Source organism: Pangasianodon hypophthalmus, chromosome 14, assembly GCF_027358585.1.
Source record: "Pangasianodon hypophthalmus isolate fPanHyp1 chromosome 14, fPanHyp1.pri, whole genome shotgun sequence".
Taxonomy (NCBI): Eukaryota; Metazoa; Chordata; class Actinopteri; order Siluriformes; family Pangasiidae; genus Pangasianodon; species Pangasianodon hypophthalmus.
In genome coordinates this window covers 14,055,451-14,071,618 of record NC_069723.1, presented here as the reverse complement: position 1 = coordinate 14,071,618, position 16,168 = coordinate 14,055,451, and the positions used below count along the sequence as shown (strand labels likewise).

Below are 16,168 nucleotides of genomic sequence, written 5' to 3'. Positions count from 1 at the left end.
TTTTTTTTTTAAATAGGGGTTGATAGTCATGGTCTTGTCCTGTCTAGTCTGTCTGGGATAATAAATATTTAAAAATATTTTATTGTAATTTCATAGCTAAGCACTTGGTAAAGTTTACAGTTAAAATTCTTTAAATGAGTAGTTGCAAAAGTAAAACTGTTTTACTGGTCCATTGTGCTCAGTAGGTGCTTGTACTGCTGCCTTAAATGGGCAGCTCAACTGGCTATAATTGTCCATAATTATTAACACCAAATTAACAACAAAAAAGGGTGAATTTGGAAAAAAAATAAATAAATCAATGAAATGCTGCTGAATGTGATCCAATTAGTAAGAAAAAACATAAAAATAATTTTTTTGTGCAAGTATTTTCATTGTGTGCCTGTTGAAAGATTAAAATGAAAGTGAAAACACAGCAAACCATTTCCGGCTTATGCAATAGCAGTGTTGAATCTGAAGATCATTCTTATCACTTGCTTCCGTATTTTGGCCAATTTTAGTCCATAAATAAGGGGATTTAAAACAGGAGGTACAAACATAAAATCCAATGACATGAAATTTCGCAAACTTCGAGGAAAAGATGTGTAACCATATCGACTGTAAAACACGTCAAACAACAAAGCAACAGCAATATTAAACAGAGCAAGTAGATGTGGCACACAAGTCTGCATAAATTTATATTTGCTCTCCTTTGACTTTGTGCAGTTTCTAATCAAGTGAATGTATGAATAAGCAATCAATACTGCATGTCCAAAATAAACAATAATAATTATATAACCAATCACATTGTTTACTATTGTAGAGGAGCAGGCCAGTTTAGCAACTGCCCAGGTTTCACAATAAAGCTTTTCAATATTTGAGCCACACAGGGTTAGTCTTGCTGTTAACAGCACTACAACAGCCATGCAAATAATTGGTGGAAGCCAACAAAAGAGAATACATTTTACAACTTTTTGGTTGTTCATTTCAGAGTGGTACTCTAGTGGTTTGCATATGGCCACATATCTGTCATACGCCATTACTGTCAGAGTTGATATATCACATAGGGCAGATGAATAAATGACAAATACCTGAATCAGACATCCGACATATGAAATTTCATGAAGCTGGGTCAGTAAGTCATACATGAATTTAGGGTAAAAGCCTGTAGTGCCATAAAGTGCATTGATACATAAATTACACAAAAATATGTACATAGGCTCATGAAGCTGCTTATCTAAGACAATGCATAAAATAACAGTGATGTTGCACAACAAGATAACATGATAAACCAGTGTGGTCAATGAAAAAAAAACATATCTGTTTTCCATTGTTACATTTAATCCAGAGAGGGAGAACACAAAGATGTTGGAAACATTATCCATTCTGGATTGAGTCTATAATAGAAAAAGTAGTTAGGTTTAATTAATGACTACAGCAATATGCTGCACATGTTGTTTGTTACCCTTTGCCTATGATCAAAAAATCTAACAATGTACGATCATGTAGATTTAATGTAAAAATGTTATTATTATTATTATTATTATTATTATTATTTTCAGAGTCGTGATTATTTCTTTACACTCTGAACAGTTTATGATTATGATTTAGATTTCAGAAGCATTTTTATTAAAGCATGTATTAGTCCTTAAAAAGTAAATGAATAATTATGCCATACCATCTTGTGTCTTTTTGTTTCTTCCAATGAAGAGAAGACTGGATCATTTTATAAGCAGTCTTGTCATCCTCCTTACTGACAATTCTCTAAAGACTCCCCCCAAGTGAAAAACATTATTTAATCACAATAACAATTGATTAAAAGTTCCATTTTCATAATAGGTTTTATTACTATTATTTCTGATTATTTTTTCTATCCAATGAAAAAAAAGGGTAACCTCTTATAAACTTCTAAATTGTAGACATTAACTGGTAGGTATTTTGTACAAGCTCTGGGGTAACGACTTAGTATGTATTGTTGTATTTTCTTACTGCTTAGACAAGCAAGTTTCTCATATTTTTCCAAGCAAATGTCCCTATCAAATAAAAACATTGCAAACCTTTTAATCAAAGCTAATTCTGTAGATTGGTATAGTCTTCTTTTAAAGTAGCATTGTCTCTTCTCTTTACCTCACTCAGAGCTAAAGAAACCTTTGTTCAAGTTGGGCCAATATCAATTCAGGTTCAGTGGTTTTCCAAGGCTACAGGTTTCTCCCACTGAAATTTGGCTTAGTAGCTAAAGAAACTGCACAAATCAGGTATCATAATGTGAGTTAGCATGTATTACTTTCAAAATACCATGCAGGATGCCTTAAAGACTGGCTTTATTCGCCCCTGACTTCATCTGTTAGTGCTGATTTCTTTTTTGTTTCAAAAAAGATGGTGGTCTTCACCCCTGCATAGAATATCACAGGTTTTAACAAAATAACGATTAAGAATCACTACCCTTTTCCCCTGATGTCGTCTGCATTTGAACTGCTACAGAAAGCTAAGATTTTTTCAAAAGTTGCTTTGCTTACAACTTGGTTCGCATCAAAGTGGGTGATGAATTTCTCCAGTCAGGAAGTGGAGGTCGGGGTTCCTGAAAGGTTCATAGAGCGATGCAGAACGATGTGGAGGAGGGCTCAGGTAACTTTGAAACATGTCTCAACCCGCTATAAGAAGCAAGCTGACAAGAGAAGGAGAATGACCCTGCGCTTCAGAGTAGGACAGAGGGTCTGGCTCTTGACTAAGGTTGCCTTTAAGAGTTGAATCAAGAAAGTTAGCCCCAAGATTTGTTGGGCCATTTAAGATCACTAGAGGAATTAACCCTGTCATGTACCAGCTTGCCCTACCTAGGTCTATGAGAGTGAGGCCTACCTTTCATGTATCCTTATTAAAAACTTTTATAACCTCTCCTTTGTCCCCTCCAGTCCCCCTCCACGTCCCCCTCACATTATAGATGGTGGCCCTGTGTATACAGTGAGGAGGTTGCTAGATTCTCGATTTTGTGGCCAGGGCTTTTACTGTCTGGTCAACTGGGAGGGATGTGGACCAGTGGAGCATACCTCTCTGCCAGCACGACATATCTTGGACCCAGTCTTGATCCAGACTTTCCATCACCAGCATCCTGACCGCCCTGGGCTGTCTGGAGCTGGCCGTAGAGGGGGTGGCCATGTCATACCAAGACCTGCCCAGCAGAGGGAGGCAGAGAGCACAAGACCAACCTCCTCCTGACTTCCTGTTCAATACCCCATTGTTAGTTCAGTGAGATCACCTGGACCTGGTTTGGTAGTGTGTATATAAGCCCTTCATTTGTTTGTACCTTGTGCTCAGTCTTGGAGTTTCTTCGTTTGGTAGATCTCCTGCGAACCACCTGTTCTTTGTGACCCGTTCTTGGACTTATTTTTGGAACTTTGCCTACCCCTTTTGGACTTGTTTCTTTGTTCGGATTTGTACTTTGTTTTTCCCTTTTGGGGATTTTTGGACACTGCTGCCTTTGTCAAACTGTTCTATGATTGTTACCCTCTTTAGTCCTGCATTGGATACTTGCACCTTTTGTTTGTATTTTTTAGGAGACTCTAAGTAAAGACTGTTTTTATTTTCCTCAAAACCCTGCCTCCACTGTTTCTCTGCAGTTGGGTCATCACCCCTCCACAGTGTAGTGGTTATTGCACTGGGTTTCCAGCACCAGCACAATCCTCATCCATGACAACTATATCAACTTCTGTTTTGAAAAATGTGATAACCACAAAAAGAGTACACTGTTTCCACAATAACAAGCCATGGATCACAAAAGATCTGAAGGCCCTTCTATGACAAGGACTTTTGGGAAGGGCGATAAGACAGTTACAGGGAAAAGCTGGAGCTCAAGCTGCAGCAGAACAATGTGAATGAGGTGTGGAGTGGAATGAGGACCAATGCCAGCTACAAACAGGCTGGAAACCAAATGGTGGAGGGGAGTTCATAGAGTGCTAATGAGCTGAATCTCTTTTTAAACAGAATCGATTCCCAGGCACTAGTCCTGCCATCCATTAACACTGTTCATTGAGGACTCCACTGACTAGCCTGACTATTACAGGTGACCAAGTGAAGAAAGAACTGGAAAAACTCTGCACAGGCAAGGCTGTGGGGTCTGATGGAATCAGCCTCAGGGTGCTGAAGACCTGCTCCAGCCAGCTGTTTGGTGTGCTACAGCACCTGTTCTCCCCAGGACTACAGAAATTGCCCCATCTCTGGAAGACTTCCTGCATAGTTCCAGTGACAAAAACAGGACACCCCAGCACTCTCACTGACTACAAATTGGTTGCAATCACTTCACATATCATGGAGACAAAAACTGATGTTTTGCTTCTCACTGAAATAGTCATACTGTCCAAAACATTATTTTATTTATATTACACTATTTCATTATATTACATTATTTTTTTTTATATCGTATTATAATTATATTACATAAATATCATTTATATGTAATTTTTGTAATGTCTGCTAAAATGGCAAATTGGCCCTCAGTTGAAACTTGAATTTCACTAATGAATGGGGAGTTTCTCATATCTTCCATCGACCAATCACACATCAAGTTAGCCAACAGGTAGAACACATTCATGGAGCTTGACCACAACAGAATCACTACAATTTCCAAACATGGAGGAACCTGGCCAGGTTAACCATGAACAGGGGCAATACTCAAAGCAATGCTACATGCTCATGGAAGATGAGTAAGGATGCATAATGCTGTAGTGAGGGGAGGACAGGAGTACAGAGGAAGTGGCAGAAGAGTGCAAAGACATTCTGTAGAGCTGTCCCAGATGAAATATGGGCCACAACTGTGGAATGTGTCATTAACCATGCCCTTACAATGGCAGAAGCTGGTCGCAGAGTGCTGCCTAATGTGATCCAGTCCACATTGTCTTCATTTATCATTGTTCTCGCTTGTACAAAAACAGGTATGTACTCACTCAATACAGGAAATATTCATGTTAAAGTATTCCACTTACAGCAAATAAATGTCATTGAATGTCTGAAACTCATGCTGTAAGAAATACATGAGGTACACAGTACAGCACAGTTCACATACAGTAATATGATCTATTTGTAAATTCGAAATTGTAGGACTAGACAACTGTCTTGTGCTGGTGGCAGAACAGCAGTTTTTACACCTCAGCAAGAGCAGGAGATCGGTAGTAGAAAATAATGCTATTAGACTGAGAGAGATCCAGAGTGCAATTTTAGAAAACAGTAATGACTTTCAAAATATCAACTCTGTCAGCATCTCTACAATAGAGTGTTGAAGAGACATCTGATGACAGTGAAACAGCTGTGCAAGGTATCATTTGAGAAAAGCTGTGACAGAGTGAAGGAGCTGCGATATCAGAATGTACAGGTAAAGCAGTGGTGTGCACTACACAGTGTAATGGTTTTCCTTCATTATGGCATGTATATATGTATTTAAGTTACAGAAGAACAGAGAAGAATTGTACTTTGCTATACCTGTATGATTCTAAAGTGAAACTGATGTTATATTTTGTTTACTGTATAATGGATCTAGAGAAAATGGAATTAGAAGGAAGTGAAATTCCTTACACCCTTGTGTTCATGGATGAGGATGGTTCAATCTGGCCAAAGGCAGGAGACGTGGCCAAAATGTCATAGGCCATCCAGCTATAGTAGCTGTACCAGGCCAACGCAGGGGCAATATAACAATGTGTGCGGAAATATCTGAGAATGAGTACACATTGTCCAATATCCTTCTACCATATTCTCCATTCCTGAATCCACCTGAAGAATTCTTTTCTGCATGGAGGTGGAAAGTCTGTGACAGACAGGAGTGACAGGACGTCTGGTGAGGTGGATAATCTTCAGTGTAGCATAGTAGTGTTACTGCATTACAGTACAATGGATTATTTTTGGGTTTGGTTTCTACAGCACATAATTTTTTTTTTTTGTATTGATTCATTTTTGCACTCTATTGTGCTGAGAATGAGTACACATATTCCCAATATTGGCCCATACACCCAGCAACTCCTGACATTGTTGGACACCCTCTTCATCTAAAAAGTTAGATGGAAATGTGAGTGCCCATTTGCTGCACAAAGTTTTATGTAAAACCATGTACTATTTAAATCTGCATCTGAATAGTATTCAATTTGATACACAATAGCATTCCCTTAGGTAGAGATATATGACATTATGGTACAGTAAGCATTTAGCATCAATGAAAAAGTAGAACAAGACTGAAATTTGGATGTACTGTAAGGAACACTTCTGGGATCTACTGCCATTGTGACAAAACATCTAAACATCTTGACCACCACTGCTTACACAATGACAAAAGAATCTTTCATTTTGGTAGCACTGGCAAATTTACTGACACAATAACTAAGTTTTGAAGCATGAGTTAAATGTTTTGGGTGAGTTATAACTTTTTGCAAGTGAACTATAGTGTTGTGCTGTTCCATATAAGCTGTTTTGACAAATGCATCTAGAGTTTAGAGAATGTTAAAACTGTTTCAAGAAATGAGTCAAAGCAATTAGGAAAACTGCAATACCCTCCTGCCTGTTCAACTGGGAACCAAATTTAGGGCATTGAGCATTGATGTCCATACAGTTAGCTGTATTATGGACTATTTCACCAACAGGCCACAGTTTGTGAGACTCCAGTTCTACAGGGACCTGGGGATCGACCTGCGGATTGGACTGGACAGAAAAAACCAATGCATTATATAGGAAAGGCGATAACAGGCTCTGTACATTCTTTCATTGTATGCAGCCATCTACTAGGTTTGTTTTGCTGTGGCCAGCATTATTTTCTATGTGGCCTGCTGGGGGAGCAACATCACTGCAGGATGCACCAATCATCTCAGCAAGCTGATCAACTCAATCACAGGACTGACTCTAGACTCACTGGAAACAATTACAGAGAACCACTTTCGGATGTGGTAGAATACAGCATGAAAGTGTACCTGAAAAATCTGCAGGAATTGCACGATGCAATCATGTCAACATGGACCAGAATGTCAAAGGAATGTTTCCAACATCTTGTGGAATCCATGCCATGAACAATTGAGGCTGTTTTGAAAGCAAAGGGAGGCCCTACCCAGTATTAGTATAGTGTTCCTTATAAAGTGCTCAGTGAGTGTATATACATACAATCACAGACAAAGGATCCCATACTCACCAAACCAATTCCACCACTGGGTTGTTATGAATGTCTGTTGTTTTCTTCACTGTGTTTTTTTAACCTTATCATGTTTCTTACAGTGATATCTTTTGCAGTGTGTGTGATTTGTTAATATGTATTGAATGACTAAACTTGCATAGTGCATCAATGTCTTTTGCTGCTGTAGCACCCAAATTATCCCTCAGGTATCATTAAAGTCAATCCATCCATCCATCATGCAAATAATCAAAGACAGAAAAAGGATAGTTTTTCATAAGCTTGTTCATAGCTTTCCCAGTCATGTCTTTATGCACATGATTATCAACTTATAACCATGATAAATAAAATACTTCTGTAAAATACTTCTGTTTTTATGTGTACCATCTTTTCAGTAGGCCACATTAAAATGCATGAATGTATGCAGCATTTATAATGGTCTAGGACACACTTTGTGACACTACTGAACTTGTAGGCATACTATTTATTTATTTGGAAACACTTCTTTCCAAAACAACTAAACATGTAGGAGAAACAAATGCAAGCATACACCTGAGCATTTGAGGGTTTAGGGCTCAAAGTACTTGCTCAATGGCCATACAGTGCACCTCAGGATTTGAACTCACTATTTTCCATTCACTGGTATAGAAATTTAACCATTGACCTACCACAGTATATTTGTCAGCTAGGAGAAATAACCAAAAACTAATAGCCTAAATCATATGTAATGCTTTTGTGATATAAGATCTTGGCGAGAAAGAAGATTAATTATTATTACCTAATTATTGAATTCAGGTGTTTCAGTTCATTGAATTGATCAAGTCATTCATGGGCTAGTTTATCCACATAAAACACAATCACTTGATGGACTGGCCTTTTGGCTCAGATAAATTCAGATAAATGGTCTATGCATAAATATTCTAGATTTCAGACATGTAATATCACAGTTTAATTGGAGATACAGTAATAACAAGGGATGCTCAGATATTCCATGACAACACAGAAACTATTTCCAATTTAGACAGCTGTGTCTGAGGAACAATCTCATGACTTGCTTCCGTATTTTAGTCAGTTTTAATCCATAAATAAGGGGATTTAAAATGGGAGGTATAAAGAGGATATCCAGTGCCATGAAATTTCGCAAAGCTTGAGGGAATGAATTTGAACCATATCGACTGTAAAAGACATCAAACAATAATGCAATGGTGATGTTCAACAGTGCCGCTAAGTGTGGCACACAAGTCTGCATGAATTTGTATTTGCTCTCCTTTGACTTCCTGCAATTTTTAATCAAGTGAGTATATGAGAATGTAATCAGTACTGCATGTCCAAAATATGTTATGATAACTATGTATCCAATTACATTATTTACTGTTGTAGAGGAACAGGCCAGTTTAGCAACTGCCCAGGTTTCACAATAAAGCTTTTCAATATTCGAGCCACACAGGGTTAGTCTTGCTGTTAACAGCACCACAACAGCCATGCAAATAAAAGGTGGAAGCCAACAAAAAATGATACATTTTACAATTTTTTGATTTGTCATTTCTGAATGGTACTCTAATGGTTTACATATTGCAACATATCTGTCATAGGCCATTACGGTTAAAGTTGAATAATCACACAAAGCAGAAGAATAAATAACAAAAACCTGAGTAAGACATCCTGCATAAGAAATAATATGAAATGGGGCCAGTAAGTCATACATGAATTTAGGGTAGAAGCCAGAAGTGCCATATAGTGTATTTATACACAAATTACACAAAAATATGTACATAGGTTCATGAAGCTGCTTATCTAAGGCAATGCAAAAAATTATAGTAATGTTACATAACAAGATAAACTGATAAAGCAATGCAGTCACAGAAAAAAACACATATCTGTCCTCCATTGTCATATTTAATCCAGAGAGAGAGAACACAAAAATATTGGAAACATTCTCCATCTGTAATGGAAATAAGCAATTATATTAAAGATTAGTCTTTAATAGACAGATTCATAACTGGTTTCAAACCTTCCAACATCCTTTCCTCTTTGCCATTGGGCTTCTCTGCTGGTCAGACACACACTTGCACATCAAAATAAACAAGTATTAATATTTTGGAATGCTCATAGGTCTTAACACTTCTGCAAATTTTTATTGTAATAATAACTGCTTTTTTTTCTGGAAGCGTATGTACAGTATACAGTGGTGTAACGTAGTGACTACATCTTGAGACTAGCACAAACAAAGCTTTGCATATAACTATCTTTAAATGACATTAAACCTCAATGCCTCATTTACATACATTATTTCTAAGAAGGTAGAACAATTATTCAGAAAACATGGACTAAAATGTGTCATCAGAATTCACAATTATACAGCAGCTATGGATTTGTGCTGTTTTTAAACTCTCCAGTAAATATTATTTTAATATTAGATTGCTTTATCTGTCAGACAAAGTATACATTAATCTTTAAAAAAGTAAATAAATAAATAATTATCGTACCATCTTGTGCATTTGTCCTCCAATGTGAAGGATGGATCATCTTTTTATAAGCAGTGTTGCAATGCTTTATCACCATTAATTATTTCCAGTTCCCTTTAGACTTCTTCCACTTGAAGAACAGTATATTTAGTCATACTGTGTATTTAAGATTGGAAAACTGCAGCAAAATATATATACCCCACCCAGCAGATGATCTGGGACTAATAAACTTGCTGGTGTTCACGATACAGTGCCTTGCACTGTATCACAAAGAACAAAATACAATTTTATATTTCACTGAATATATATGCCACTAAAAGTAAAAAGAATACATACTACACTCACCGAACATTTTATTAGGAACACTATACTAATACTGGGTAGGACCTCCCTTTGCTCTCAAAACAGCATCAATTCTTTGTGGCATGGATTCCAAAGAAAGGTGTTCTACTGGATTCAGATCTGGTGACTGGGAAGGCCACTGAAGAACATTGAACTCATTGTCATGTTCATGAAACCAGTTTGAGATGACATTTGCTTTGTGGCATGGTACATTATCATGCTGGAAGTAGCCAATAGCTCATGGGTAAATTGTGCCATTCAAGCAATGATTGAGTGGTATGAATGGGCCCAAAGTGTGCCATTCCCCACACCAATACACCACCCCCACCAAACTGGACTGTTGAAACAAAGCACGTTGGGTCCATGGATTCATGCTGTTGGTGCCAAATTCTGACCCTACCATCTGTGTGCTTCATTTTTGGCAGCCTGTGCCCACTGTAGCCTCAGCTTTCTGCTATTGTCTGCCAGAAGTGGAACCTGATCAGGTTTTCTGCTGTTGTAGCTCATCTGCCTCAAGCTGTGCCATGTTCTGCGTTCTGAGATGCTTTTATGCTCACCACAATTGTACAGAATGGTTATGGAGCCTTTCTGTTAACTCAAACCCGTCTGGCCATTCTCTGTTGATCTCTCTCATCAACAAGGCATTTCTGTCCACATAACTAACTGGATGTTTTTTCTTTATTGCACCATTCTGAGTAAACTCAAAAGACTGTTGTGTGTGAAAATTCCAGGAGATCAGCAGTTATAGAAATACTCAAACCAACTCGTCTGGCACCAACAATCATACCACAGTCAAAATCACTGAGATCATAGTTTACCCCATTGTGATGGTTGATGTGAACATTACCTGAAGCTGCTGGCTTCAATGTCTGCATGATTTTATGCATTGCATACCAAAATAGGTGCACACGTCGAGTGTAGCACTATTTAAGGCAGAGTAACACAGCAATTTTAGTGCTTAAGTGTTTGCATATGTTACCGTTAATTTCTGGTACTGCCCGTATTCTAAAAAACTATGGCAAAGATATCTGGATTTATTATTGATCGGTTACATGAAGATTTCGCTCTATTGTGGAAGGATATAGTGATTGGGTTTCTTGATTAAGACAAAGCCAGAGAACAGCATTATTATATAATAAATCTAATCTTATTTTTAGCTAAATTTCATATTCATAAATCAAAATTTTCACTTTAAGCCTGAGGAGCACAGAATTTGCTAATTAACTTGTGATTGCTCATATTTTTTTAATACCTTTTGTATAATTTTGAGATGTATAGAGGATAAGTCTGAACTAGTGTGTGCTTGGTATCATATTTTTGCTGTTCCCCCTTTTTTGTAATTTTGTTGCTGGACGCCAGGGTATATATGCTGTTGTGAAGTCTTTATGTGGTGGTTAATGTTGCCTTATCTGGTGTGAGCATCTTGACATTTACTAGTCACATGAGGTTTAAATTATTCTTAGCAATAATCTGCTGCATTTACACCTATGTGTAACTCTAAGGAAAGAGTAGAAGTGCCATAATTTAAAACCCTTTTCCCCTTTCTTTCACTTATTGGGTTTCCCAGTGTTGGTTGAATTTTTACCTTTTATATAACCTGTGCATGGGACAATAAACCCCTAAATTTTGTTGCATCACAAATACTGCCTCTGTTTCCGTTAGACATCTACCACAGACAGTGATTGGCAGTAAAGTTTGTGATACTTGAGAGCTCAATAATCTTCAAAGTGGTATCTTCATAGTGTTTTATTCATGTCATGTGGTTCGTTCTGACTTTGTTTTGACATTTGACTTTCTTGTGATTCTAGTTTTATTGCCCCCATCTTGTAATTGGTTTATATCCCAATTGCATTCACCTGTTCTCTTTTTAGCCTTTGATTAGTTTGTCTATTTATACCATCCTGAGTCTTTGTCTTGTTATCATGCATCTTGCCTCATCAAGTTTTAAGTCTTGTTTCTTGTGTTCTGTGTTTAGACCCATGCCTTTGTATCTTATCACGGAGTATCTTTGTTTGTTTTTGCCTGCCTGTCCTCTGATACCTGCTACATGATGCATGATGACATCTCTTGTCATCTCAGTTGTATCAATGCCCTCCACGCCAATGACATTGTAGCACAAGTCTTCATTTGATTAGACCGTCATTTATTTACATTTATTTATTTTTCTGAACCTGGGTAACTATTTTACAACAGCTTTTAAATTGTGACTTGCATCTCACACAGAGCTTTTAGTAGATGAGTAGACATATGCCCATGTACATATGTCAAACCCAGGATCTTTTCAGCTTCACTTAGAACTTGATGTAACTCTTAAATGTTACTGAGTAGAGACATTGCAAATAAGACTGCAATCAAAGATAAGATATTCTGTACTATAAATGTGTATAGAATTCATAGCCTGAGCTCAAAATACAAGAACCAGCAAATAAATGTATTATGAAGTGCATTAAACTGTAACCAACAAAATCAAAATAATATTTGATATGACCATCTGTAGCCTTTAAAACTGCATCAATACTCTTACAGGTACACTGTTGTATAGTTTACATAGTAGGTTGTTCCAAGCACCTTTGGAGAGCTTGCCACTGTCCTTCTACAGAGATTTTTGTTAGCTTTTTTAATTTTGCCATTTAACAACCACAAATGTTAATTACATTGTTGGTTCAAACTGGTAATTGCGTATCTAATTTTACTCATTGATTGTATGTATTTATTGGTTAATACACTTCACTTTATAAAACTATTAGCTATTTGTTATGTTACTTGTTTTTTTAATGCTGTTATTGTTTGTTAATGTTAACCTATGGGTTAAAAAATGTCAGTTTTACCCTTAATGTAAAGCACAAACAAAAAACAATTTACTTTTTTATATTTTCACTTTGCCTTTTTTGAATTTTTAAAATTGCGCCCATATTTTGTTGATTTTTGCTATCCTTTAAAGAAAACATAGAGAATGTAATGGCTAAGTTTGTATGCATGCTAGCAGTCAGTAGGTATAGCTCTGTTTCTTGGCTTGCAAACAGTATGTTTTATCTGTAAATGAAAGAAAGATTGGAAAAATGTAAGCACAGATAAACAATTTGCCAAACTATGAAGAACATGGTTTTGAGAAGAATGTTGTTACACTTTATGTGTTTATATTTCTCTAACACTCTTAATTCTAATCACCAAAGATTTCCTCCTTGGTTCAAAGATATGAGCTCTTTAGTTTCCTACCATTCCAAATTTACTGGACTTTTTTTTTTTTTTTTTTTTTTTAACAATGGTTAAATTAAAAAGAAAAAAAGTTTTAACTTTTTAGGTTTTGGCAACAGCAATGACTGAATAGTAGTCCCATGACCTGCTTACGTATTTTAGTCAGTTTTAGTCCATAAATAATGGGATTTAAAATAGGGGGCATAAATAGGAAATCCAGTGCAAAAAAATTTCTCAAGCCCTGTGGAAAGGAAGTTGAACCATATCGACTGTAAAGAACATCAAAAAGCAAAGCAATAGTAACATTGAACAATACCAGCAGGTGTGGCATACAAGTCTGCATGAATTTGTACTTGCCCTCTTGTGAATTTTTACATTTTTCAATCAACTGAATATATGAGCTAACAATCAACACTGCATGTCCAAAATACACAATTATAATTATGTATCCAATCACATTATTCACTGTTGTAGAGGAACATGCCAGTTTAACAACTGCCCAATTTTCACAATATAGTTTTTCAATATTTGAGCCACATAAGGTTAGTCTTGATGTTAACAAGACTAAAACAGCCATGGAAAAAAATGGTGCAAGCCAACAAAAAAGGATACATTTTACAATTTTGTGGTTTGTCATTTCTGAGTGGTATTTTAGTGGTCTACATATTGCCACATACCTGTCATAGGCCATTACTGTTAAAGTTGAATAGTCACATAAAGCAGATGAATAAATAACAAATATTTGAGTCAGACATCCTGCATAAGAAATAGAATGAATATGGGACAGCAAATCATACATTAATTTAGGGTAGAAACCAGAAGTGCCATAGAGTGCATTTATACATAAATTACACAAAAATATGTACATAGGCTCATGAAGCTGCTTATTTGAGGCAATGGAGAAAATTATGGTGATATTACACAATAAAATAAAATTATAAGCCAATGCTGTCAAACAAAAAAACACATATCTGTTTTCCATGGTTCCATCTAAACCAGAGAGGGTGAACATTAAAATGGTTGAAATATTTTCCATTGTGAATAGTTGTCGCTGTCTTTCTCGGTGCTAGAATCTGTAAATGAATAGGGTGAATAAGTTTAATTAAAAATTAGCCTTCCATACACAGATGCTGCAAATGTTTATACCTGTCAAAATCTCTCTGTCGCCACAGCCACTGCACAGTTCATTTCTGCTTTATGTGAACTGTTATGCAGATTTTATCTATGAGGTTTTTGCAAAGGTGTGGCTTTATATGTCTGTCTTGTTTCCCACCTATGGTACCCTTGAGAATCATTGGCAAGATTCATGAAAATGAGCATTGTATAATTTATTTAAACATGTCTTTGTCACATAGAAAATGTTTTTAAATAGACCAATTTTTCTACAAAACACAAAATTAATGGCACTGTTACATTTAAGATTTTTGATGCCTGCCCTGGAGAGAATAACAGCACTTACAGTATAAAGGAATCTTGAGCCACTCCTCCATATTCCTCCACCAACTCTTTAAACTCCTTTATATTATTAGGTTTGTGCATGTGGACCACAGATTTTCAATTGGGTTCAAATAAAGAGAATGAACCTTGCAAAAACATTGATATGATATTATATTTCTTTAAACAAAGAAACAAAGTGATCATCTTGTTGAAAGCACTATCTATGGCCAAGTCAGAACCTCCTGGCAAAAGCTACTATCTTATAGGCTGAAATATCCTGGTACTTGGCAGAATTCATGATGCCATCAATGGCCAGCCATGATGCCATCAATGCCCAGCCACACAAAAACCCCAAAGCATCAATGATCTGCCACCATATTTTACAGTGGGTGTCTGGTGCTGTTCCTTGAATGTAGTCCGCTTTTGGTGCCAAACATGCTGTTGCAATGCATAACGAGTACTATGCAGTTTGACTTTGGTCTTGACCACACCATGGCAACTGTATTTCTAAGGATGCTTGTAGAAGTTCAGGCATTATATTCTGTGAAGTGATCTTAGGAAGGGCCTCTTAATGCAATACTTCCAAGTAGCTTGCTATTGTAAAAGTGGTGTTTAGCAGTTGATTTCGAAACTTGCCAACCACAATAATTAACTAAATTGTATAATTCCAAAAATTGTGATCTTCAAAGCTCTTTTTTCCCTCCTTCACTATCCTCTTCACTGCATGGAGTGACAGCATGATGCAGTTCCTGGCAAATATTAAAATGTTTCAGACAGTGGATGCTTGTCAGTGGGGGCAGGTGGGGTAGAGCCCCACCATTTATATCAACCATTCAACAAATATAAATTTTCATAAAGTCCTCATTGATAACTCCATATATTTTAAACTCTGTAGAAATCAAATGACCTATTTTGAGTGACCAACTATTTAAAAAAATGTTATTTGACAAATGTAAAGCAATTTTCTGTAAATTTGCTCACATTTGTAGCTCTTGCACAATAGCAAGGAAGCACATTCACTGCCCCACTTCTTGCTTCCATAGAGTTATTATTGTCCCAATGGTCAAAAATAGGAACTGCAATAAGCGCTATTAGAAATCCATGGGGCAAGATGGAGGAGGAGGTGGAGGAGGAGGAGCAGACAGGACAGTTAATTACAGGGTTGCCAGATTGGGTTACCTAAAAAAAAAATTCCATGGCAGCCAATATTTAGTTTTATAGCAAATAATTTGAATTAAATCAAACAAATCCCCACTAAATTCCAAAATGTAAGTGCACACAGTTTGTCTATGTACAGAACAATTTCTATTGTAACGTATGATAGATAAGAAATATAAGAGATCTTTATAGTTGTTATACAATGAAGTGGGTTTGTGTGCATGTGCATAATGACAGTCTGTGGGGGAGAGGGGAATTTGATCAGTCCTTTAACACTTACACTGGGAGGGGATTGATGGAGGCCACAGCGTTGGCAGAAAAAAACAACTGTATTTCAGTCTGTTTGTGTATGATAGAATTGCCCTGTACCTCTTGCCAGACGGTAGCAGAGCAAACAGTGTATGTTTTGCTCTGCGGATGCTGCTAGTATTCTTCTTCAGATGATAAGCATAGACATTGT

General features: G+C 36.7%; 3 protein-coding genes across 3 annotated transcripts; all 3 read right to left on the bottom strand.

Annotated features, from left to right (window-relative positions):
- Positions 1-365: 365 nt before the first annotated feature.
- Positions 366-1,364, bottom strand: LOC113539075 (olfactory receptor 1500-like). Its single transcript, XM_026934632.2, has one exon. The coding sequence runs from the start codon at positions 1,359-1,361 to the stop codon at positions 429-431; it is 933 nt and encodes a 310-aa protein (XP_026790433.1). The 5' UTR covers positions 1,362-1,364; the 3' UTR covers positions 366-428.
- A 6,753-nt stretch (positions 1,365-8,117) lies between these two features.
- On the bottom strand, positions 8,118-9,062 carry LOC113539074 (olfactory receptor 142-like). The gene has a single exon (XM_026934631.2). It carries the CDS (start codon positions 9,051-9,053, stop codon positions 8,118-8,120), a length of 936 nt encoding a protein of 311 aa, XP_026790432.2. The 5' UTR covers positions 9,054-9,062.
- A 4,145-nt stretch (positions 9,063-13,207) lies between these two features.
- On the bottom strand, positions 13,208-14,169 carry LOC113539073 (olfactory receptor 1D2-like). The gene has a single exon (XM_026934630.3). It carries the CDS (start codon positions 14,147-14,149, stop codon positions 13,208-13,210), a length of 942 nt encoding a protein of 313 aa, XP_026790431.1. The 5' UTR covers positions 14,150-14,169.
- Between the last annotated feature and the right edge of the window lie 1,999 nt (positions 14,170-16,168).

Bases quoted from the DNA above. Each gene is read 5' to 3' on its own strand.
- LOC113539074 (XM_026934631.2), bottom strand. From the start codon at position 9,053: ATGGAGAATGTTTCCAATATTTTTGTGTTCTCTCTCTCTGGATTAAAT.
- LOC113539073 (XM_026934630.3), bottom strand. From the start codon at position 14,149: ATGGAAAATATTTCAACCATTTTAATGTTCACCCTCTCTGGTTTAGAT.
- LOC113539075 (XM_026934632.2), bottom strand. From the start codon at position 1,361: ATGGATAATGTTTCCAACATCTTTGTGTTCTCCCTCTCTGGATTAAAT.